The 26282-nt window shown below is 41.2% G+C and overlaps 1 protein-coding gene and 1 long non-coding RNA gene across 3 annotated transcripts in view; one reads left to right on the forward strand and one right to left on the reverse strand.

Annotated features, from left to right (window-relative positions):
* LOC144791505 (uncharacterized) overlaps window positions 1-25453 on the forward strand; it is a 164679-nt gene extending 139226 nt beyond the window's left edge. The window contains exon 3 of the long non-coding RNA XR_013602405.1: window positions 24882-25453. This is a non-coding gene — a long non-coding RNA (uncharacterized LOC144791505). The remainder of the gene's footprint in view (window positions 1-24881) is intronic.
* Window positions 6854-26282, reverse strand: part of LOC144791504 (uncharacterized) — a 165339-nt gene continuing 145910 nt past the window's right edge. The window contains exons 1-2 of one of the 2 annotated variants that reach the window (XM_078666221.1): window positions 11503-11547; window positions 6854-9956 (exon numbers count right to left, since the gene is read on the reverse strand). In XM_078666221.1, coding sequence (XP_078522347.1) covers window positions 7158-9956 — 2799 coding nt within the window. In that variant the 5' untranslated portion in view covers window positions 11503-11547 and the 3' untranslated portion in view covers window positions 6854-7157. Of the gene's footprint in view, window positions 9957-11502; window positions 11548-26282 lie in introns of those variants that run through there. The other variant, XM_078666220.1, reaches the window with a different exon arrangement.

The raw sequence follows: 26282 nt of genomic DNA on the forward strand, positions 1-26282 counted from the left end.
GGGTTCAACACAAGTAATGCTGAAACATTTTATTTCAAATTGTCAAATAAGACAGGGACAAAGATCATGCTAACAAACACGAAATTGATATATTCAGACTCATTTTTTGAACACATGAATACTTTTGGTTTTGATTATTGGGACAAAAATGTTGAAGTAAAAAGTGTTTGGGGTACAAAAGAATGGCAAGTACAAGGTATAGAATCATTGTTTAGAGCCTGCATGATCCCAGAACAAATGATATTTTTGAATGACACTGTTCAACAAACTACCTGTCTTGGCCTAGCCAAAATTAAAGACTTAAATAAACCGTCTATTCCAAAGCCAACAATGAACAGCAATAGCTCTACAGATGAAGAGATAGACGTAAACTATGTATTAAACCAAAACAGAACACATCCTGATTGGAAACAATGGTTGATCTGGCCCACAGATACTAATAACTGTCAAGATAGATTCCTGAACAAAACACAGGGGTTCACATTGACCAAGCCAGACCCTAGATATTCCCAAAGACAACACCCAGGGATAATAACCACGTACAGTGTGGGCAAATTATGCCTTCAATGGCTGCAAACTTCCACACTGACAGAAATTAAGCAACACCTAACTTTACTTACTGATGGTGCTGACTTGCGTGATTTCATTATGGGACCGCGCAAACAGCGTCAGAAACGTTTCATAGCAGCCTCTGTATATGCAGCTTACAACGAGGCCTGGAAGGTAACTCAAATTGAGACAGCAGAAAGTATACGGGAAATTGACCGTATTAATTTGGAAAAATCACTTTCTGTAGTGGACAATGGGTTAATGACTCTGTCCTCCAGAATTTTTTCTTTGGACAGCATTGTGTCTTCAGCTATCGACATATTATCGCAAGACTTACTGTTGTTACAACACGGTCAGTCTCAATTGCGTTCTATTGTACAGCTTGGCTGGACGTTACAAAATCTGCGTTCAGGCTATGTGCCTTGGCGTTTAATCAACACAACGTCACTATTCAATATCTTTAACCTTACTGATAAACAAATCAGTATGGCACAAAAGGGTGCTGATTATACAATCCTGAGCATTGAGAAACTCGAGAGATTACCAGTGACAATGTCAGAACGACCTGTCAGTGAATGGATAATACATGGGATAATTAATATTCCGATATCAACCTTCAGGTTTCAATACTGCCAAAAATATATACAGGCTGGCATGTACGAAAAATTGGGAAAAGGGTACATTAAGACAACATGGAACTTGCCCTATTCACATGCATGTGTCAGTAATAAAGGACAGAAAGTGTTTCTTAGTGGCAATAATTGTGCGATGTCACTAAGCGGTACACTTCTGTGTAATGGAATTAGCTTGCATGGAGCCTGTGAAGGGAACTCAAATAACCTTTCATGTCACCAGCTAGGCACACCTGCAGCAGAGATAGAACCATTTTTTCAAAGACTCTATAATGGGAGTTACATTCTAATTGTGGACCGCAGATGCTGTAGTCTTATGCCCGGGACTCCTTATCTCGTAACTACGACTGCGAAGGTCAAGTGCTGTGGACGCTTATTGTTCCCCAGCTCCCTTCCAGACAGGGAGGCAAGGGCATGGCCCAACTTGAAAATTACTTCTATTCGAATAGACACTTTAAGCAGAATGAAAACAGTGCTTCTTCAGATGCCGACCAGACTCACGTCATCAAAAGAAACGTATGATCTCCTAGTCGCAAGGACGACTGCAGAGATTCACTCATTGTTATCAACTAATTCCCCCATACATTTCGCAGAAATCCTGAATGAAATCTTAAATATTTCTGATACCAGTGGAGTCTCAAAAGTATTTAAGACAGTATTTTCGATGGCATTAACACCATTCAAAGCCATACTGGGTATTTTTCCAGATTTCGTCCATTCGATTTTTGGCGGACTTCCCCTCATTTTAGGACTAATTGCAGGAATCCTATTCTTGGTCCTTATATTTCGTTATGGCAAACCGTGTCACAGACAAAACACCTGCGACAAGGGAAGAAACAATCCGAGCCATTGGATACCGGGACCGGATATCAAAAATCCTGGGACTAACCCGGCTAGAGACCTGAACATGACTTGGTTTCTTTCATTTCGACCAATGTGGCATCGATGTGTTTTACCTGTATTAAGGTGCTTGCTGTGCGGAGAAGAATGCGTGTTGGACACCTGTCTGACGCTACAATCGGATGCGCCAATGGATGCAGAAACATTGTTGAGCCCAATAAAGGCTCATGCTTTGTGCTGCCCTCAACGGCTGCCAATCCTGATGACGGCATTCGTGGAGACTTCACCGCTACGATTAAGGGGTAGTGAAGTTCAAGATGAAAGCAGCATCGATCAGGTACGACCTTCTGTCAGCAATACTAATCAAAACGTCAATGGAGACAATCATGCACATGAATGCATGGTTACATCCTTTTCCGAGTTAGTGGAACTCTCCCAGGAAGCTGTTGACAGCTTTTTCGACAGTCTAAATGATATGATGTTCACTCCAGAGCAGAAATAGAGACTTTTGAGCAAGCTAGCACACGGCGTTCCCTGAATTTGGCCTTCAACTTTAATAACAGAATACCATGAACGATTTCCCCTCCAGTTCACGGACAGCAATTTTTTCAGCAGCCCCAAATTATTTTTCGATTTTTCGGGACACTTATCTTCTGCTTAAAGTAGGAACTGTTCTTAGAGAACTAAAATTTCTATTTTTAGAAACTTTATAGACATTAACTGCCCGCTGGTATGTTCATAATTATTTTTATTCTGTGATGAAATGGTCTCGAACCTTTTTCTTCTGTATTAAGAGCCATTTCATGTGTAAATTCTCATATACCATTTAGCAATAATGTATACATATGCGTGATTACTTTAGCATTATTCTACAGCTTGAGTGCATATAATACATGTGACTGTTTTTTCCGTATATTAGATAATTTCGAAATGCATTATATGTATTTTGGGGTGGTAAGGTATACACGATACTCTACAGTATGTTTTACTATGCCTAGATTCGTAAACATGGCCATAGTTAGCGTGGAGTGGGTGTGATGTATTCCTATAGGTTCTGTATCGATCCCCCTATTCCTGACCCTGTTCTGGTTAACAAGTTAACTAGCAGCCATCCCATGATGCAGAAACCGTTATCTGATGATGCCACACCACGGCACAGGAACGTGTTATCTGATTAAGTCATAACGCTTGCAATCTAATTAGACAAGCGATATTCCTCCAGCCCCTGATAAGGCATACGGAGTTCTCAAAACAAATCAAACCTATGACAACCTGGGAAAAACCCTGCGGCCATTGTTTTGATTTCATCGAGAACTTCAGCAAAAGAATGTGCTAACGACCAAGTCGTATGACATCCTTATTGATGTATCTATGTCCATCCTTACGTCAATCTCGGCACCTTACAGGTATAAATATTACCGGTATTGCCTTAAGCAAACACACGCGGTGGTGACGAGATCGGAGCAGCCAGACTTGCCGAAGCCCAGAGCAGAGCAGACCCCGCTGACGCAGCCCCGCCTTCCTGACGCGCTGAGAACGAGACGCTGCTTTCTCCTGCCGAGAAATCCAGCTCCGGCGCTTCCGGGTAGCCCTCGCAGGCAGCCTGGAATATCGAGACCAGAGACGAGAGATACCATCCCTCATTCATCCTAAATTCCAGGTACAGAACTGAATAACCCCTCGCAGAGAATTCTTGAGTCAGTCACTTGGCAAAACAAACTTAACTTAAACTGCTACTTTCTATTCCCGCCCACGTATTAGGCTTAGGTCAGGTACACCGGGGTAGGCGTAGTTAGAAACACCAGTTGAGTATGATTAGTCAAATGTATATGTATATATATATATTTTATCCATTTTAAACCTGCATATGGCTTAGAAACCATATAAATGTTTTTACAGTATTATTTATACTTCTGCTTTTATTGTATGCACTTTACTTAACCATAAGTATTGCGATAATATCGATCCATTTCTCTTGTATGAGAAAAGAGACTGATCAATAAATAACATCTTTTATTGAACACGCCCGTCTCTTCCTTTTCTCTACAATCTGGTGAGACTAAGAATGCACGTACTGACTGAGTAAAATAAGTTGTCTTTTGTTTTCACACGACTCTAGAGATACACTCTTGATTAGGGGAGAGCAAAGTTGTCATGTTCTATGGTTGTCAGAAACTAAATCCCTTCTTGTCTATCCAGGGAGGTTCAACTCCTCCTTGCCTATTCGAGAAAGTTTCTAGTGAACTCTGAGCTATCTGGCAAACCCAAAACTTTAAGTCTAATATCGACAATAGAAGACCTAGTTAACGTCTGGTCTAGGCCTATACTATTGAAGGTATTATTCCAATGCGCAGAGCCTATTGGGATAATAGGAACTACACTACAAGCCTAATATCATCATATTACCAAGTGGTAAAGTCAATGGATGTACAATGTTTATTAAAATATTTTTTTCAGCAAAACATGTTTATTTCAGACGAGAATGGTCCATAAATGCACTAATGTTTATAGGTAGAGACATTTCAATCTGAAATTTTAAAAGACAATAAATAGGATGCAACATGGACATAAAAAGAGCTCCAACTAAACCAATGTTAAAAGTAAAACGGTTCATATTTATTCTAAATGTTAATGTACAACGATTCACTAAAGTATTATACCTCTATTTGAATAATAATTTGAATAACCTTCAAAATGAGCCTTTTACAAAATATATACATATACTTTATTCTGTCATTTAAAATAAATGTACCAACACATACTGGAGTTATAGAATCCAAAATTTGCATTGTTAGATTGTTTTGAAGTGTAAAAAAAACCAATTAAAATATCAAAACTGACGTTTAAACACGGACAAATATATTCAAGATCTACAAAAATATTGAATATGCGAAACATTGAATATATGTATGGTTTAATAAATTCATGATCATTACAGTTCAAGAAATAATTACTGATAAACCTAAACCCTAAACAAGTTTAAACTACAGCTGCTTTTTTCTTCATTACTTAACATAATGGCCAATTTGCGGCAGACTATCACACTGTTAACTAACTCTGGGGGATATGTACAATGAAGTGGTGACGCGTTTCTTTAACCTCCTGGGCTTAAGGACACCCTCCGCCACTTCTGAAACGCAAGGCTGCACCATATTTACAAAAATGTGGTGCAGCCTTGCATTTCCCTTTGCGATGGTGCTAAGTTTAACAACTTAGCACCAATGCAGGCACCCTTGCACAAGAGTGCAAGGGTGTCTGTGTGCAGGGTAGGATTGGTTATGTGTAGGAAGGTGTCCCTTCCTGCACATAAACAACCCTAAAATGCCATTTTGTACCTTTCATGTGTGCTGCTTCATACAGCACACATGAAAGTTGCCAAATGGCATTTTGTTATAAGGTTTGTTTATGTACAGGAAGGAAGGGACATCTTCCTATACATAAACAAACCATGGCATTTTACTTTTTCCATGTGTGCTGCATGGAAAAATCAAAAACGATGAGAAATAATGCATTTCTCCTCGTTTCGCCAACTTAAGACCAGGATTTTCCTGCTCTTAATTATGGCGCTGCCTCCTATGTACGACCACCCTTGTACATAGGGGACAGCGTCAAATACAATGGGTGATGCGGTGGACAGGCCTACCACAACACCCACTGCCCACCCCTTTCACCCTAAGCATAGTGTGAAAGGGTGCCTTATGTACAAGGCACCGTTAAGCCTCGTTAGGTGGCTTAACGCTGCCTTGTACATAAGGCAAGGCCCTTATCGCCACAGGAACCTCACAAAAAAGTGACATTCCCGTGGCGATAGGGGCTTGTACATATGCCCCTCTGTTTGAAGTGTCTTCTTTTACTGCTGCCAATATCCTTGTCAAAGAATTTCTCAACAGCTCCCTGCAGGTACAGCAATGGAAGCAGCTGAGCAACTCTAGCAGGCTGATGCAAACATAAATTGATGTCTGCGTTTGGAGTGTAAAATCCAAATGAGCAGGATCTTCCTGAATCCCAGAGCTGAACTGAAGTATGGCTGCCACAGTACCAAATAAAAATACAACGACCAGCCTCTTCCCATCCCGAAGGTGTTGACCAGGCAAGACCCTGATCCAGTTTACTCCTACACTTCTTAGTGCAGGCTTATTCTCAGAGAGTACCCCCCACCATGATTGTCAGAGGGTGCCTGCAGGCCCATCTAGCCTTTGGCAGGTGGCTTTCAAGCCCTGGTAGTAGGTATTCATCAGTGCAGAAACTAGCAGTGAGTTCAGAGGATGACCACGTATACTGGTTGCTGTAACACCACCACCAGGGTACTCGTAATGAATCCTTAAGGAGAAATCAACATGGTGCAACTATAAAAAAAACGACCAAAAACAACAAAGGCCAGCTGACCTGCAAATTCAAAACTCCATCCATGAAACGCGATACATGAAACCGAAATTGTGGTCTGACAAATTACATTTCTTTTTTTTTTATTTACCCTAGGTTGATGGACTTTTCTTTTTGACTACTATGTTATTGGCACTTTCTTCTTCTACTGCCTTCAACTGTGTGGCAAATCTTTGACAGTGCTCCACTTTGGACTGTGTCCCTGCTGGCCTTTTCACAGTTTGTGTGATACACCCTTTTATATTTTCATGGACACTGACATGGAACTCTTAAACAACCTTTACATTTACTTCTCATGCACAATAACACCATTCCCTTACAAAATCCTGCCTCTGGAGAAATAACATATGCATAACCTGAAATATCCTTTCTATACAGATATTGCACCAGCTAAATAATATAAGAATACACAAGATTTGTTTATCATGATGAATGAAAAGCGGTAGTGGTCCATTTACAAAATGCATTTATTTAAAAATGTAATTTGGAATGAAAAGGAGACCTTGCCTCTGACAAAAAAGAAGGGTATGTAGAGCCCTTTAACTAGTACTTTCAATGTTTCACTCTCCAGGTATTATAACTCCCTTAGAAATATAAGCATTGGCTTGTTGCCTATGCAGCACTCAAACCCTGGCTATATTTACATTGTCTATTGATAGAGTTTTCATGTAAAGTATGATTCTTTATAATAAAAGCAAACAGTTATGAGATATTAGGACATATTTGCCATATAGGTTAAATCAATTTTGTCCATTAAATCCACTGGGAACTTCTTTCATATATGCTGATCAATCGCACTGATTCAAGAGGCATTTCTTTAAATTGAACTGCAATGTAAAGCTTGTACACAAAATTCAACAAGAACATAGCACAGCCAATTTCCACAAACAGCATGGACAGATATAACATAAGAAATAATTGGCAATGATGAAGGTTGGAACCCAAAAGAAATGTCCTTGCTTGAGACTGAGTGTTGAAGGATGTCTCCAAATAAGCATTTATCTCAGTGGCACCTACTGTCTCTGTTGCAGTAGTTGACATTGCAGGAGGATTCAAAAGTGACGTCAGCATGAAAGCTGATGTGCTTCTTGATAAATATCCTGCTGCTTGGGTGAATGTTGAAGTTAACTTGGTCCAGGGTAATGTTGCAGTTGTCTCAAATTGTGCATCATAGTTATCCATTCTAATATGGACAGGGGTAACGAATGCTGTTGAAGTCATTTGAGTTGGGGTTGATAGAATGGTAGTAGTCATCTGAATTGTTTGCAGAACAGTAGTAACACTTTTAGTTGTCATAATGGAGGTGATTTGGGGTGTTGGTGATGTGACATGGATGCTGCTTTGAGAAACAGTCATCGATCCAGTTGTGGTAAGCCGAGGCTTTGTTGGTGAAAAAGTTGTAATTATTTTAGTGGTTTCTGACAAAACAATTGTACTAGTTTGCGTCAGAGTGGATAACGAAATTGTAGGGATGTGAGGTAGTGTTCCCACAATGTTTGCAGTGGTTTGTGGAATGGTAGTGAAGAACAGTGTAGTTGTTTGTGGGGTGGTTGACACACGAATGTTAGAAGTTGTGGGCAAGGAGGTTAAAGTGCTTATAGTGGTTGTTAGCATCTTTGTTGTAGCCATTTGCAGTGTTGTAGGCATGGTAGTTGTGAGGTGAGGATTTGTTTGCATGATAGCTGTAGATATTTGTGGAGTTGTTGTCATAACAGTTGTAGCTACCTGATTGGTTGTTTGAAGTATAGTTGTAGGGATCTGAGTAGTTGGCAAGAATATTGCAATGACTGATCTGGTGGTAGGTCTAACCGGAGTTGTCACTTCTACTGTTGGGAGCCATGTTGTGGTGATTTGAGGAGTTGGTGTGGTTGTCAGAATGACCGTTTGTGTGCTTGTAGGAGGGTCTGGAGTTACTGTTGTAGTTGATTCTGTTGTTGTTGGTTGGATTGTACTGATGTGAGGACTTGTTAAAATTAATGTTGTTTCCATTTGGTTTGTTGTTGGAATTGCAGTTGTGCTTGGTTCAGTAGTCATCAATGTTGTTTTTCTGATAGTAGAAGGAAGGTTTGTAGTGATTAATTTTGTTGTTGAGGGGTAGCTGGTGGTTTTAGTGGTCATTTTCTCTGTTGTGTGTATTTGTAGAGGTGCTCGGACAGTTGTGGCTAGCACTGTGGTTGCAAGCGTTGTCAGAACTGGTAAAGTAGTCAAACAAATTAATTGGTCTATTGTTAATGATGTGACAGTTTTCCCTTTAAGATGTTCAGGATTTGCACACAGTACATTATTTGCAAATTTTACTTTCTTGGAAAATGTCTTCATCCAGTTGAATAGATAATGCAGTCGGCAGTCACATAACCATGGATTATCACTAAGGTAGATAGCAGAAAGTTTTGTCATGGGCTCAAGAAGGCCATATGGGATATTCTGCAACTCATTTTTACGAATGTAAAGTTTTTGTAACTTGGGAAGAAATGAAAAAACATCAGCATCAAATGATTTTAGTTTATTTACTTCCAGGTTTAATTCAGTCAGGCTAGCCAGCCCATTGAAAGCTGTTTTAGGCAGGACTTTTATTTGGTTTTTAAAAAGTGATAGTTTTACTAAAGATGTAAGGTTCTTGAAGACCTCACTTGGAAGGGTTGTCAGCTTATTTTCACTGAGATCCAGCTCAGAAAGATGAGGCATGCTGTCTATCATGTTATCGGGGAGAATTCTGAGCTGGTTAGAATTAATCTTTAATTGTTTGATTTTGTTTAGACCAAAGAATACCTCACTTGGGAGCTCCTCAAATAAGTTTCCATCTAAGAAGAGCTTTTGCAGATTCTTCAGTTTAGGTAGCATACTACTTGGCAATATCTTAATTTTATTTTTGGCGATGTTGAGCTCTATTAGGTTGCCCTGGTTGTCCAAGACACCATCCGGAAGATCGCTCAGCTTATTTTCATACAACCTTAGGACTTTCAAATTATAGAGTTTGCTGAAATGCTCCTTCGAAATAGCTGTAATCTGATTTTTGGCTAATTGTAAGGAAGTTAAATTAAGAAGGGCGTCGAAAATACTATCTGGGAGGGAAGGGATTTCATTCATATTTAAGTAAAGTTCTTCTAAGTTCACAAGACCATCAAATAATTCTTTCTCTAATGAATTGATCTTGTTATTTTTAAGGATCAGCTTTTTTATATTTTCTAGGCCTGTGAAGACTCCCGGCTTAACTTCTTCTAGATCTTGGTCTCCTGATATTTCAAGTTCGTGAAGATTTTTCAAATTGTTGAATGCACCAATGTCAATTTTTGTTATTTGGTTTCCCAGAAAACTTAGTCGCTGCAATTGAGGCATGTTCACGAAGGCTCCTTTCTTGATATCTGAGATTCCTGTATACACAAAGAACATTTCAGTAACATTTGGATTTGTGGACTTGGGAATCTCTGTGATATCTTTTTTTGAATATACTTCCTGGTTGTCTTTTGGGCAATCATATTCATTCGTGCAGGTTATTGCTCCATTGCATGTCTGGAACAGCAGAAAAAGTGGAAGCAGGAAACTCAGAAGCATCTTGCAAAGAAAAGAAAGATTTTTGTTAGCATATGAGTCAGAGTCAACAAGTAGATCAGAAAGTGAACAGGAGATTAGGTTAGGACACCAGTGTGATGTCAAAAGTAGCTTCTTCTCATCTTACCATAGGCAGAAATACAGATATGCAATGACAAAATAGTACAGTAGGTGCATCCAGTGATTGGGAATTTGAGATCTCGAGCAGTAAAGCAGTATTACCTCAATATTTCGAAAGTAACATGTTTAATTTTATAACGTCTTTGTGTTACGTCTTAAAAAATGTCAATATTCTAAACTTTGGCTATAAAAATTTTTGAAAACCAAGAAAAAGCAGGAGGAGGAATCAGGGATATATCAAGTAGTAGGAAAAAAGAAGACAGTAAGGTAGAAAGAAATTGCTGGGATCTTGTCTAGACCTGCGAGGAATAGAGAAAAGAGGACGAGAATATGAAAAATAACTCAAATAAGACAGGAGGGGTCAGGGAAAAATAATAAGGGAAGGGAAATGAAAAAAGAGGTGTCAGGGTTCACATGGGGTGGTGTAGTGGGGTCGGACCTCACAGTGTTGTGAGGTCAACACTGAAAAGGATCTGAACTGGAACCTATCACTGGAGGGTTTGGGGCTGCTGAGGCAGTGTTTAGTTTGGAGTAAACTTGATTGCAAAGAGAATAAGTGCATACAGTTCATGAGAGGCAGGAATGAAATTGGCTACAGATCGATTTGAACCCAAAGCGTGAGGAATGTGTGATGGCTTTTCTGTTGCCAAGTGAACTATCCTTATGAGTATTTGTGGGAGAGCCTTGGGTGGATCGATGTAGGTAAAATGTATGCATCTGGTGATATGTCTCATGAAAATGTGGATGCATGCTGTGGTTGTTGTGATAGCTGTCAACAAAGAGTTGAGCGAATGCATAGTTTATAAGAAGATGGAAATGAGTGAATAATGTGGGGACGAAAGATGGTGGGGCTAGAGATGGAGGTCAGGGTAGTGGAAGAGGAAGGAAGAAAATGTTGGTTTTGAATGAGTTCAGGGTGACATATGGTAGTACTATCCAATTTAAATTCCTCTGAGACAGAGGCCTACTTGCGCATCCACTAGTGGAATGAATGATGGAAAATAAAGGAATATTTCTATGTCACCTCTGAAATGATATTTGGGATAAAGGATCTCCTGTGAACATTATAAGGATATTGTAAGTGACTGTGGAGTTCCATAATCATATGCCGGACCAATGCCAAAGGCCAAGTTCTTTTATGTAGTTATGGAAAATTGAGGTGACATGCAATATCCTTACCGTGCACAGAAGGGGCTACTTTATTCCTTATAATACATAATCACGCCATCACCTTTACCTCAAATCACTTAAATCCTTGGGGTGTAGCTCTTTCATATGAAAGAGAGCGAATGTTTGCAAACATGCAGAATTAAAGTAGAATCTCTAGTGCAAAACTTAACACACAAATAAACTGTTAGATAATTGTTACAAAAAGATAGCAGAATCCATTTAATACAAGCCATTTAAAAAAAAAAAAACGGCACAGTACCTCTGAATGTGTAGAAACATGCAGAAAGATTAAAACTTTCCTGTGACTACCTAAGGAGTGCAAAAAAGAAATATATTGCCATACATTTCTTCTTTCTGCTTGTCAATATACAGCTAGAATAACAGAGCAGATGAAAGAAAAGCAATATTGTGTTTTGATCCTTAAACAGCTGCTTTTATTATGCTCCCTGACCTGCCAATCCCCTGCCTGCTGGCTCTGGCAGCAGGCATTGTAACGTCAGAACTCAAGTATACTAAGTTATTACAGGTGAGTTCTGATGTCATTTGTTTATAAAAGGTGACTGGGTGTGTCTCAAGTCACAAATGAGATTAGGGTAGAATCCCATGCATTGTAGTACTATAATCCAGCTGCATTAATGTAAGATCAAAAGTGAGTTGGTATGAAGCCAGAATAGGAGAGGCACAAGCACAGATATCCGAGGGAAGCCCAGTGGTTGAGGAGTGAGTGTTAATTCTTCAAACACAAAGCCACTATGTATGACTGGAAACATAGACAGGAGACCAAAAGTGAGGTCAAATGAGTGATTCCTGTTTTGATCAATGCAATAAAGTCAGAGATGTATACAGGGTAGTCTTGATGGAATATAGCTTGTAGAATCTCGATTGTAGCTGATTGGATGTTCTGTATTAAGTCATTCTGTTTAAGACCAGTTGGTCTAGGATTTTCAAAAAGAACAACTGGCACAAGAGTGGGTGCTGGTTTCTCAAGGGGGACTGGCCTTAAGAGGTTCTCTTGATTATGGTCACAAGCTCGGAAGTTCTCAGGCAGAGTGGCAGGTGTCCAGAGGATAGGAGACAGTGGAAGAAATAGGGTAACTACGAGATTAGTAGGTGTTAGACCTGTCATCCTTAGGATGGTCTCTCCCATAACCTTTTGGCTTACATTTTTGCTGGATCTTTTGGGCTCTGAGCACTTTAGCACTGCTGCCCAGTTCCAAAGTGCATGTGTTTCTCCCCTACACATGATGGCATTGGTGTATACCTGACTGGCATATTTGATGTTCTGGTAAGTCCCATGTAAAGTGGTACACAATATACCCAGGGCCTGTACTTCAAATGCTACTAGTGGGCCCTGCAGCACTAATTGTGCTGCCCACACAAGTATCCTTTCAAACCTGTCTCAGCACTACCACTGCAGTGTCTGGGTGCGCAGTTTACTGCCACTTTGACTTGGCATTTGAAATGACTTGCCAAGCCTTAAACTCCTCTTTTATTACAAATAAGTTACCCCTAAGGTACAGTGTGACTGGCATGGCACGTGGATGGTGGACTATGTGTGGGGGGCAGGGTACGCAGGGTAGGTGGTGCTCCCCTGACTAATTACAGCACTGCAATGCAGCGTTGAGATTGGTAAGCATCCAGGCTCCCCTGACCAATCACAATGCTGCGTTGTGATTGGTCTGAGGGTCCTGGTTCGACACTCAGCCAGGAAATGGTGGCCTGGGCATGTTCTCCACGCAGGCTGTAATGCATCATGGAGGGTTTGTGACACGGCAATGGAAAACAGACTGGGGGAGTCCGCTGTGTCCCAAGGGGCTTACTTCAGAGAATTAATTTAAGAAAAGGGTTTAAAGAACACCAGTGGGCTAATGATGGGGAGAAGGGATACAATACCCTGAATGTATATTGCCTTAACAATAATTTCCAACGTACAGAATACAATACAAAACCCAAACAGACCCACAGTACAGTATGTGATATAATAATATCATCAGCTTCACAGAAGTGTATAATACACACGGAGAGAGGTGAATGGAAGAAGCGTTTAAAAAATATTTACATAGTGTGAAAAAATGATGTAACCTAACAATTACAGATAAAATGTGGATGCAACATGATTGAATTTAGTAAGTGCCACAAATTAAAATAACAGTTGTATCACAGTGTAGAGGTACACAGACGGGAAAACATATTTGAAACCAAAAAGATTCAGCCATTTTTTAATGATGCTAACTGTCTGGAAATTACCTTGTGTTCATTTAAGCCCCTCAGGCCTGAGTCAAAAATGTGTATCCATTTACATTCCTTCACACTTAAGGTGCTAGCGAAATTACCACCCCTGGGGTTGATCCTCACTTTCTGCCAAAGATGAAGCACCTTTGAGGGAAACCTCATTCCTGACCAGGAGTGTTTCTGGGCAACGTTGTACCCTGCCTACACTTCAGAAGGGAAACCCCTGCAACGCTACATAAGGAAGGCTCAGCACGGCACTGCATTCATCCCAATAAAGGAGAACGCCGCATCAAGAGCTCCATCTATGAGGCCCCTAACACCTGTAGCTCTTCTTGCTTGCTACAACGCCCGGGTAAGGTACTGTGCCTAGTTGGACCTGAAAGGTCTCGTCGGGCTGACCACGCCCGCTCTTGTAGGTGGCTGAGACTACCTTTGTGAAATGGTCTTGAGGGACCAGTTGGGAAGCTTTCCGTATTAATCACCACTGGGCATTGATTTATCAACACGTGTGCAGCTGCATAGCTGACAATTCATCGGTTGGGTCCTACCCATGTAACCTGGTTGACGTGAACGTATATACACTGCCAAAGGCGAGTTTTCTTTCAAAACTCATCTCCTTTAAGCTCTGTGATTTACCTATATTTCAAAAATGCTCATATCTTGAAAAGTATACATTGGATTTTTATTGTTTTGGTCTTAATGTGTTTATAATATAACAACCTATTTTTACAAACCTGTGTGGAGTCTTTTTAAGGTGTAATCATTTTGTTACTTTGTGGGTGTGTTGTACAAATACTTCTCGCATTCACTCTTTTGATAAGCCTTTTTTGCTCTGTGCCAAGCTATCAGAGTGTTTGCACAGGTTATCTTAGTTGTGTATCTAGCTTACCCTGACTAGAGTGGTGGGTTCTGCCTGGTCTGGGTGCATTCCTCCTTAGCCAACCAGAAACCACATTTCTAACATTGGTGATCAGCGGAGTGGATAAGACTTGTATTTGTACAATTCCATATAGTAATTCATTGTTCACTACAACTCTATACTGAGATCAACTCAAGCCTTTTCCAATTCTCCCTGATCTGATATCTTTTTATTTTTCCAAAGCCCTTTTACCCAAGTCCCATTTTTCTCTGCAATGCCAGGAGCACTATCCTGCAAGATAGAATTCGAGCTGGCCAACCTGGAAGCGTACTCAGTGGCTCAGCTCAAGGGTTCGGCCAGGTGAAAGGGATGTTTCAAAATAGAAGTGCCAAGAAAGCAGAGCTTCAGAAAGCGATGAGAGTAGGGCAACGGTGCACCCAGACGGAGAAGTGGATGATGAGAGATCTGTGTCTGAGGAAGGATCAAAGTGAAACCTGACAGAGGGTCTTGACCTGTAGCCTACAGAGGGGGGAAGGCCAATGATTTCCCAGGACTGGCAGTCCACTTTAGAACTGGCAGCATTGTGTCTTCAAAGAGCCTGACCATAGAGGAGCTGGAGGACAGGGGGGGAAATAAAACTAAAGCTTGCCAAGATTGACAGGGAGGAAGCCCTGGCCAATTTGGAGAAAAAGCAGGCTCTAGAGGAGAGGAGGCAGGCCATGGAAGAAAGTAAGATGGCCCATGGGCTAAGACTCAGAGAGCAATAATGGTGGCAGCATACCTGCTGTGTCTTCACATGATTTCAGATTACATATCCCAAAAGATACTGTGCCCAGTTACAATGTGGGGGATGACATAGATAAATGTCTGGCAGCCTATGAAGTGGCTTTGACTGTGCACAGTCTCCTGGAGGAGTAGTTCAGGGGGGGTGGTAGTCTTTGGCAGCACATGCCAACGGTGGGGATGGATACACTCCTTACACTAGAGGTGGGGGACCAGACCAACTACACTGCCATGAAGACCATTTTAGTCAGCAAGTTTAGGTTGACACCTGAGAGGTACCAACAACGGTTCAGGGCTGGTCACAAACTCTGTACACAAACATGGGTGGATTTTCTGGACTATGCTGGTAAGGCACTGAAGGGCTGGATGAAGGGAGGCAACTTTAAAGGTTATGAAGGGTTATACAACTTGTTTTTGAAGGAACATATTGTTTATACTTGTTTTCTAGTGCTGTACCAACATCTGGTTCATAGCAAGCCTACTGGCTCCAAGAAGCTTGCTCAGGAGGTGGAACTCTAGGTCAGCACCAGAGTGTCAAAAAAGTATATGGCGGGGCACTCCTAAAAGGGTGGTTAGGATTCCCACCAGAATAAGGAGGGGGTAGATAAAAAGACTGAGTTCTCTAAAAGCCCTCATACCAACTCACATGGGAAAGGTTCTGGATCACATTGCCAATTTGGCTAGCAGAAATAAACTTACCCTCACAAAGGTCAGCAGCCTAAACCCATCATGCTATGAGTGCTACACGTTTTGGGCACTACAATGGAGAGCCCTAGAATCCAAGAAGAGCACCCCCCCCCACTTCAGGGTGAACTACAGATCAGCATTAGACCATGCCAATGCTGACGGTCTGGCCAGGTTTTTCCACCTTAGTAATGAGAACCCCCTAGAGGTTGGGTAGATCTCCCCACTTTTAGCTGGGAGGGGGGTCATGTGTTAGACCTGTCTAGACCTGTCATCCTTAGGGTGGTCTTTCCCCCAACTTTGTGCCTGATGCCTCCCATGTTTTTTGATTATTTTGGTTGGCCTTCATACTCTTAGCACTTTACCACTGCTAACCAGTGCTAAAATGCACGTGCTTCTCCCCCAAACATAATGACATTGGTGTATACCTGATTGGAATATGTGATGTACTGGTAAGCCCCTTGTAAAGTGGTATACCATAAACCCAGTGACTGTACTTCAAATGTTATGCACTAATTGTGCCATCCACACATGTAGCCTTTCAACCCTGTCTCAGGTCTACCAATGCAGTGCCTGGGTGTGCAGTTTACTGCCACTTCGACTTGGTATTCAAAACTACTTGCCAAGCCTTGAACTCCCCTTTTATTATATATGCGTCACCCCTAAGGAAGGCCTTATGTAACCCAAAGGCAGGATGTTATGAAAGTAAAAGGTAGGACATGCCCCTTTATGTTTTTCATGTCCTGGTAGTGACAAACAGCCTATTTTATTTTTCACTACTGTGAGGCCTACCCCTCTCATGGTCTAGAATTGGGAATTCTTTAATACACTCTTATTTTGTATTCCTGATCAGATAGGAGTATCCTTTTCATGTTTCATATACTTGGAATTGGAATGGTAATGGTAAATCCTCCTTACTGGAGAAGTTGGAGTTAACATTACTAATTATGAAATGACACTTTTAGAAAGTGAACATTTCTCTGTACTCACTGCTCTTTGCGTCTTAGAGTCTGTCTCCAACACACATCCTGGTAGGGTGACAGCTACACTTTGTGCATTCACTCTAGACAGCCACAAACATATGAAGGTGAGGCTCATCTGCATTCTGAGTACTCATCTGCATTAATCTGTATTCTGATGGGTCTTCCTGGGTGTAAAGGAATGGGAGGGACTGGCACACTTCAATAGGTGATGTCCTGTCCACACATAAAGAAGTAATTACCTCCCACAGATAGCCTGGCTGACAAGACTGGGTTCAAAAGGATCTCTGTGCACTTCAGAGAGCTCCTTTGTAATCCTGTCCTACAACAAAGGCACTTTAGGGTATAAGCACTAGGCCTCTGACCCCCTAAAATCTGACACTTCTGGATCTTGAACTGAACCTCTGTCAGAAGGACTGTTGTGCTGCTTAAAGGACTAAACTGGACTGCTTCTCTGGAAGGAAAGTTTTTCTGCTTGTTGCTATGTTGCCTGCTGCTATGACTCTCATGAAGGAGAGCTGTACTCTGCCTTTCCTCAAAGTGATCTCCAAGGGCTTGCTGGCGTGCCTCCTGCTCCTGAAGTCCCAGGGCCATCAAAGACTTCACCACTGTTGTGGGACTCTGCCATTCAGGAGTCTGGCAGCTATACTTTGACCAGAAGCAGACCATGCCTGATTGCTAGTTTGCGCTGTTCAATGATAACCTCTCTGCTGGGAGAGATATTAAGTGCCTCTGCCGAAGACACCTCAGCACTAAAGGAATCTGCACCGTGACCCGCCTACACTTTAGAAGGGTGCCCGCTGAAGCGCCGCACAAGAAAAGCTCAGCACGTCCCCGCATTGGACCCAAGAAAGAAGACAGCCACATTAAAAGACTTGTCTATGAGGCCCCCAATGCTGCCAGCTCATCTTGCTTGCTACAGCACCCGGAGAAGGTACTCTGCATAGTTAGACCTGGGAGGTCCCTGCAGCTGACAGCGCTATCTCTCGCAGATGGCTGAGATTGCCTCATGAAATGGTCTTGAGTGACCGGTCGAGAAGCTTTCCTTACTAGTCACCGCTGGGCACTTATTTACTGACACGATTGCAGCCCAATATATATACATTGCTTGAATCCTACCTCTTGTAACCCGGTCGACGTGATCATATATAAACCCGCCAAAGGCAAGTGTTCTTGCAACACTCATCTCTTTAAGCACTGTGCTTTATATGTATTTTAAAAACGCTCATGTCTTGAAAAGTAAACATTGGATTTTTATTGTTTTAGCCTGAATGCGTTTATAATATAACAAACTATTTTTATAAACCAGTGTGGAGTATTTTTGTGGTGTATTTATTGTGTTATTATGTGGATGTGTTGCACAAATACTTTACACATTGCCTCTTTTGATAGGCCTGTCTTCTCTGTGCCAAGCTACCAGAGGGTGAGCACAGGTTATCTTAGTTGTGCATCTAGCCTACCCTAACTAGAGTGGTGCGTTCTGCCAGGAGTGGGTGCATACCTCAGCCAACCAGAAACCCCATTTCTAACAGTAGATGAGAGGAAAGTTGAGTGTAAGTTAGGTAAATGGTTTCAGAAGGTGAGGATGAGTTGGCATGTGTGGCAAAATCTATAGGTAAAGTAGGGAAAGTGTACTAAGCAACATAGAGGCTTTGGCATGCCAGGGTGTGCAAATATCTGTGCTGCAAAAGGCAATGTGGTACGATGAGCAGTCAGATGAGCTCTGTTTTGATGGGTAATTCCTTGTCTGAGAGGGATGATTACGTGACAAAGAGCCGAGGAAAGGCAGCGGTAGTAAGATGTTCCCGGTTGCCGGAACTGGGGGGTATTTTTACAAGAACTGCAGCTAACTAGCATCAGCGTTAGTTAGCTGCAGTTTTCTTAACACGGCCTATCGCTGAAAACTATTGCCCTGTTAGCCATGTCATAACAATACAACGCTATATGGTGATAGTAACAGCTAGCCACGGTGAAAACTGCTGCGAACTGTAGCGTCAAGGCAATTCAAATTCCGACGTTAGCGACAGAAAAGTGACAAAAGGCCAATTAGAGGCAAAAAACTCACGTTAGTCAGCCCAATGTCACTTTTTTTTTGCCTCTTGAGGCAAAAATAGCCTATAAGTCCACCTCCAATAAAAAGAAGAAAATAAAACAATGGAATACAGAATGGATCAGCCAGGGCCAAGTGCAGCACAGATCAACAAACCCCCCAGGTCGCATGGAGGCACTTTGCTGACCTGTGTGAGTAGACCGGCTGGTGCCCCATAGAGCTGTCAAAGGTAGAGGTACTCCTGCGTACCAACATAAAAGTCCTAATTTGATTAAAGACACAGAGGCGAGATTTATTCCACCTCAGCTCCTTAACATGTGTTTTTTTCTCCCCCCCCTCCCCCCCCCCTCCGTCAGCAGCTGCAGCGTTGCCACCTTCTTCCTCCTAAACATGGTCTTCAGCCAAGTGGCGTCTCTACGTTTTATTTGCCTTCTTCATTACCTCATGGATTTGGGTCTTCAACCTTGGCGTCTACACGAGGACTCCTGTTTATAGATCTTTGTCAGAACCTCGCTAGGTAGACTTTGGCTAGTCTCATTGTTCTTTCCATTATCCCTTTATTTTATTTTCTGGTCCTATCTAATTCCCCGCACAAGACAAGAGGGCTGATCGCAGTCAATTTGGACATTATACTTGGACCATTCACGTGATTGGTTAATGCTACAACGACACTGTAATCTTCCATTCGCCAGCTTGTCGTTCGTCATTTTGGGCTATGTAGTTTGTGTTTATCTTTACTGCTGCTATTAAATTTATGCAAGATTAGAAAACATAATACTCACCTCCATCTTTAATAAAATGAAGTCTTTCCTTCATTAATTACTAGGAAAATCTACATTTTCCCCCACAATCCGGAGAAATATGTCAAAACTGATGTCAAAACCTGAGCTGACCTCATTGAACAAACAGACATTCTAGAATAGTTATTGTTGGTGATTGTTAGAGATACACAACTGGGCAAAGAGAGCTGTTCTTTTCTGTTCACCTATCAGCCCCTATTTAGATGGTACATACCTAGCTCATTGCCTTGCCTTTTAAAGTAGTCCCAATGTTGGGCAAGAACACTTTCATTAAGCGCTCTTAAAATGTGAACCGCAAAGAGTTTTGCAATTGTTATGTGTAGTCAAGTACGTGTGTGTAGTCAAGTACGTTCGTTGATGCAGTTCTGCCAGGTTTTCGCTTAAAAATGTGTTATGGGCTTGTTTATTTTGAATGTTCGAGTTTTTGAGATTCTTTTCGCCACTCCACTCTTCATCTGGTCCTTAAAACTCTGAAATGGATGGAAGCGACACTAAGGGGCCTACTATCGCCACCGGAGCGTCACTTTTTTTGATGCTCCGGTGGCGTAGCGCATTTTCAATATTTACAAGGTGGCGCTAAACCACTTAGCGTGACTTAATTCCACCTTGTAAATATGCCACTTTCCGCTGCAGTCCTCTGTGGCAAAGGGGCGTGCAATGGGTGTTGGGGTGGTCGTTCCACCACAACACCCATTGCTTTTTGACACTGCCCCAGATTTACAATGAGGTGCAAATCTGTGGCAGCGACAAAAACTAACACTATGAAAGAGCATGCATTAGAATGGCGCAAGAGAATAAATGCTTTTAAGTCTCTTCAGTTTTCCTTTTTCTGTGTTCTACTTTCTGCAGCACACATAAAAAGATCAAAAAGCCATTAATGATTATTTATGTGCAGCAAGGTGTCCCTTCCTGCACATGAACAATCATTAAATAATGATGATTTGCTACTTCTATGTGTGCTGTAGAATGCAGCACACATAGAAGTAACAAATATCCATTATGGTTTATTTATATGCAGGAAGGGACAGCTTCCTAAACATAAACAGTCATTCCCTGCAACCTTGGTGCAAGGGTACCTGCGTTGGCAGTAGGCGGACAATTTTCGCACTAGCACTGGGGAAGACACAGGGGTGCGCCGTATTGTAGTAAATACGGTGCATCCCTGCGTTTTGAAAATGTCGGAGCATGGCGCTGCCAGATTTGGCGTAGCTCCGTGCTTCAACATTTTCTAGTAAATATGCCTCGAAGAATGGAGTCTTTGACTGCAGATACATGTGGGCTGTTTATTTATCAAGAATGGAATCTGACATATTAACGCAGATTTACTAATGCATTGTCCTCCACCTAAATTGTTGCAAATCAATGTAAAGTCTTACAAGAGTACTAACTATCTGGAGCAAATGGTTTTGGAAAGGTGCCTTTCTTTTTGTGATGTTTACAATTAGGTGCTGGTGCCGAGCACCGGAAAGCTCCGGCTCAAATTAAACACTGCGTGTACCGGAGAGGGGGGGGCCTTCCGTCTACTCTGCGGGGGCGAGGCTCAAGTTCTGTTACGCCACTGCGCTTGTACAATGTTACATAGCAAATTTGGTTCCTGCTCTAAGCTGCGGCAAACAATTGTGAATCCAGCCCTTCTGCAGACGTTTTCTGACACTTCTAGGTCTCAGAAATAAGTTGACTATATCAGGTATCATGAATTAGATTCCAAGGATCCTGTAATTTCATTTATGACAGGGTTCTCTTGAGTTATTTTGGCATGGCGGGCATGGTGTCTTACTGCCTGCTCTATTTTTGCTACAATCCACATAAAACAGACTAGATGCAGATGGCTAATTTAATGATGGAGCTTTAAAAAAGAAAAAGGCAGCTCAGTGAGTTAACTGCTCACTGCTAATATTAAGGTGGTCAGCTCGCCCCATGAACTCTGTTATGGTGAGACTGGAAAAAGGTGCGATAAATTGCACCCAATTACAATTATTGGCTATCTGTTGATTTTATTGGTGATGGCACCAAAATCTGCACCACCTGTTATTTAGTGGGCATCTTCCCACCGTTCAATTTCAATAGGTCCTGCTGAAATTTACAAGGGAAAAATGAAGAGGGGTGCATGGATTATTGCACAAATCAGAACTGCGAGATGCAGTAATTGGAGTTACTGCACATATCACAATTATACTGGTCAACCATAATCCTTCAACTGTTGGTGAGGTAGGACCCATTCAACCTGACGCTGAATCAAGCACGCGGCCTGACATCACATGAAGGCATCTGGGAACAACACCCATTTGAAAATAACATAATTGTTGAAACAGCGCGAATCTCCATAACAGTTGGCAGATCCCTAATAATATAACGGACCGCTACACAGGATCAAGAGGGTGGAGACAATTACAAGAATCTATAAAACAAACGCAGGATTCCCACCGAGGAATAGAAATTATATAAATGGTGTTTGGAGCCAAAGTGAGCCCCACCTACCACAAGCAGCGGATACTGAATATTCAGGTGCACCCAAGGGAAACATTCAGGGATTTTTCCAAGGGAGACTGTATATCATATTTTGTGTTGAAGAAGGTGGTCGCAATAAGACTCACACCACTGAAACGCGTCGACGAATTGGTTTACAGGATTGGGTTGTATCCAAGGAATGTGTGGGGGTCTAACAGAATATAGAAGGCTGTAGCCTCTAACACACATGAATAGATACATTCCATAGGAAACAACTGAACGAGTGATGAGATTATTTGTTTACACTGTATTTTTGCTGTCTCTCCTAGTAGTTTTTTCATGTTTTTTTATATTGTTTTTTTATGGATGTACTGTTTTTAATATTTCTTACGCATTTGTAGTGCTTTTATCAGAAAAAATGAATATAGAAATTAAATTTCAAATAAAATATCCTTTTTATGTATTTCTTTGCCAATTTCATCATAGATGTATTGATTGACTAATAGGGCCTGTGGGGTCTTGAAGTGTATGTGGATGAGTATGAAAGCATGAGATAACTAATTGTTATTAGGTGTGTTAGTCTTATGAAGTCAACCTCAGCTGAAGCACAAAAGCATCTATTTGATCAGGAACAAGAATTTTGTTGGAACATTTTGGCTTCAAATATGTATAATAATTCATCAGATTAGCGGCGACACAGATTAACATAGCCCTTTTGAATATGCAATGCTGTTTTCTAAATGGTTGGTAAATAGCGATAATCCGACGCTCTCTATGCTCATTTCTAAAACTGCTATTGACTACATTTTGGTCATTTTTAATTTGTTCCAATACTGTAAATTGATGAAAGTTCAGCATATCATTTTGATGATCGTTCCAGGATATATATATATATATATTTTTTTTCACAACAAATGTTATTGCATTTCTGCCATAATATGGCCTTAGTGGTCCAAATCATAAGTGCATATATCAATGTCTATAAACATGGCATTTACATCAGCATCTATACACATCATAGAACGAAAATGTTTGTTAACAAAGCAACGAAGGACCTCATTACGACCGACCCCTTGTCGGAATTGGTTCCGACCAATTATTATTTTTCCAAACACCGTTCGGTCTATCTCCCATTAACTTCAATGGGAGCCTGTGTTCCGACCGACAACACAGGCTCCCATTGAAACAAGCATTGGCATAGCCAATAGGTCTCGCTTTTGGGACCTTATAAGTATTTAGTTATGCAGCACAATATCCTTGGTGCAACAACATCAACTGTTGCATGGCTAAACACTTATAAGGTCCCAAAGGCGAGACCTATTGGCTATGCCAATGCTTGTTTAAAGTTCCAAATGGTTTTCATTATTTGGTATACAATAACTTTTAATGTATACACTTGCTGGTGCAAAAATATTGCACATCTGTTATCTTATTACAAATATATATTTTTTTAAAGTGCACATCCTTTAACACTTAAGGAATATAGTAAATATATATTGGTTTTCTTTAAATCTAGTGTCTAGTTTTGAAGCTGCCTTCACGATATTAACATGTGTTGTTTTCACAGCCACGCCTTCTTTGCATCTCATTAGCGGTGCGAGGCTGTGAAAAAACGGGCTCTGCATCAAGGAAACGCGCGCTAGCGTGTCCTTGATGATATTGCCATATAATTATCGCCGCTTTTCGCCCAAAAACGGACGCTAAAGCAGCGATATTTATATCGCCAGCCCTTGCTAATATGCCCCTATATTTTGGGTTTTCATCTGAGCCGATAGCCTTCATGACCCATTGGCTTCATTGCTGCCAGCATAGCTAAATCAAACTAGAGCTAAAGGCCTTACATTGTGCTTCCACTTCTAATATCTGAAATAGTAAAACGAAATGTGCTAGGGCTGTTGCACTACATAAAGCAACGCGTAAACTCAACTAATAAGTCTTTCTTGCATTTTCAATCTCAGATAAAACATTAGAAAATGCCTTCAGCACTGTAAAACCAAAACCTAAACAACTGTTTTCTGTTTAAAGTGCATACATGAAATAAATAATTTCATGTTATGATTCAGTTTACTTTTGTGGTGTAAAATAGTGCTCCTACTTTCCAGTGCAAATGCTACCCAGGGTGCTGAATGATATATTAAACTGGGACTATCATACGGTGAGAGAGATAATCCTCTGTCTGGAGCCAAAGCCTACTCTATGTAGTTTAAAGAAGTTATAACAGTTGCCATGCCAAGTCAAACCTACAAAATCTTGGGGCGTATTATCAAGCATGGCGTTAACATTATCACCGCTTTAGCAGCAGAAAACTGCCGCTAAAGCGGCGATAATGGGCTTGATAATACGCCGTAGAGAATTCCCATAGAAGCCCATGTTTACACCAGAACATGGGATTCTAAGGGAATTCACAAGGGCGTATTATCAAGCCCATTATCGCCGCTTTAACAGCAGTTTTCTGCTGCTAAAGGGGCGATAATGTTAACGCCGTTTCTTGCTAATATGTCCCCAAGTTCCAAAAGTTAGTTCTAGCATCTGCATTAGGCTAAAGAGATTTCCTTCCTAGCTTTTAAATGCTAATTCTCTGCTAAATCGTTTCCACTATTACTAAACCTTCTAGACCGATTTATTTACCAATACTTATGTTTTGTATGTAATAGTTTTCTTGTGTAGCAGCTTACATAATGTATTTTGTATATAAAGGCAGGTTGTGATTGTTGGTCTCTGTAATCTAGTTAAATAAACTGGATCCTGCTATGGGCTGCATTTAAGATCCCTCATGAAATAAATGTCTTTCTTTAATTTTAGGTACATTTGAGACATCACATGGAGGTACACAATCGAATGGAAAACTACAACCCCCGGCAACTGAAGCTGCTCAATCTTATCATTGAGGAGGAGAAGGGGCTGGTGATTGGTCTGCAGAGCCCTCATGAACTGGAAGTGGGTTCTGCAGAAGTTGTAGTGGAGTCCCTGAATCCAAGCTCCCTTGAGGAAGGGCGGTCCTTACCCCACCTCTGAGGAGATGAACACTTTGCTCACACAGATGGCATTGAGCACTCTCTCATGTCTGCGAACTCAAATCACCGATGATTGTGAAACGTAATGTCTTATTCCTGAGGCACAAATGCATTGAATAATAAAGTATAAGAGGCATATTATCAAAGGCTGTATCGCCGCTTTAGCGGGACTTTTTGCAGCTAAAGCGGCTATATTTTTATCGCCCTATTAGCAAGCTGTCGCTAACAGCTGTTAGCGACAGTTTACTGGCAATAGCACCTGGTTTTTTGCCGCATTGCATGTCAGCGATATTTATCGCTAATGACATGCAAAGTAGGCGTTCCTCACTAAAAGTAAAGGGAAACAGTCGCAAACACAACTTCCCCCTATTATCAGTGCCCGCGAAGCGATAAAAAAAGTCTCGCTAACCGAAATTATTGCTTGATTTTAACGCATGATAAAAACTTGACTAAGCCATCTTGTCAATGGGGGGGTGGATTGTTAGGTTAAGTACACACTTGCCTATTAGCAAGCTTTTCATTAGCGCAGTTAATTTAGCGCTGGTATTCTTACGCTATTTCTGGTTTTCGCCGCTATCACTGGATTTTTTATTGCCTTAGAGATAAGCGTTGCTAATAATGTACTATCTTGGCGATGAAATCCAGCGATAGACAGCGATTAAAAAAAAATGCAGCAAACCTGGGTTAGCGATAATTAGCGCCTCTTCTTGCTAATATGCCCCTATATTATTTTTGTTTTCATGCGTAGCATGTCCCAGGGTTTTCATTTGCTAATGTAGCGCTCTTCCAAAATGTAAATTATCTTTAAACTCAGGCAGGTCCCTGTAGTCACTTTAAATAATGAAAATTCAGGAAAGTTTGCTGAGGCAACAGTTACAGGAGAAGGATGCAAAAGGAGATGTAATAACACAAATATTAATAAAATAAATATTAATGGAACTTCGGGTCAAGGTCCCACTTATTGGGTTTGCTTGATTTTTCTATTCCTGTTCCTGTTTGTGAAGGGATAATGCTAATTTCTTTCTAGTGCAGGAACGCTACGCGCAGAGGCTGACTGGCAAGCTACCATATGACTGACTTTTCCACAGTGGTACTGACCTTTAAAAGAAACTGGCCTCATAAGACACTTCCAATGAAAGACATACACTGCGGAGGTTTGGTATTTCACTGATGCAGTATTCATGGATCA

The sequence above is a fragment of the Lissotriton helveticus genome, chromosome 11, assembly GCF_964261635.1.
Source record: "Lissotriton helveticus chromosome 11, aLisHel1.1, whole genome shotgun sequence".
NCBI lineage: Eukaryota > Metazoa > Chordata > Amphibia > Caudata > Salamandridae > Lissotriton > Lissotriton helveticus.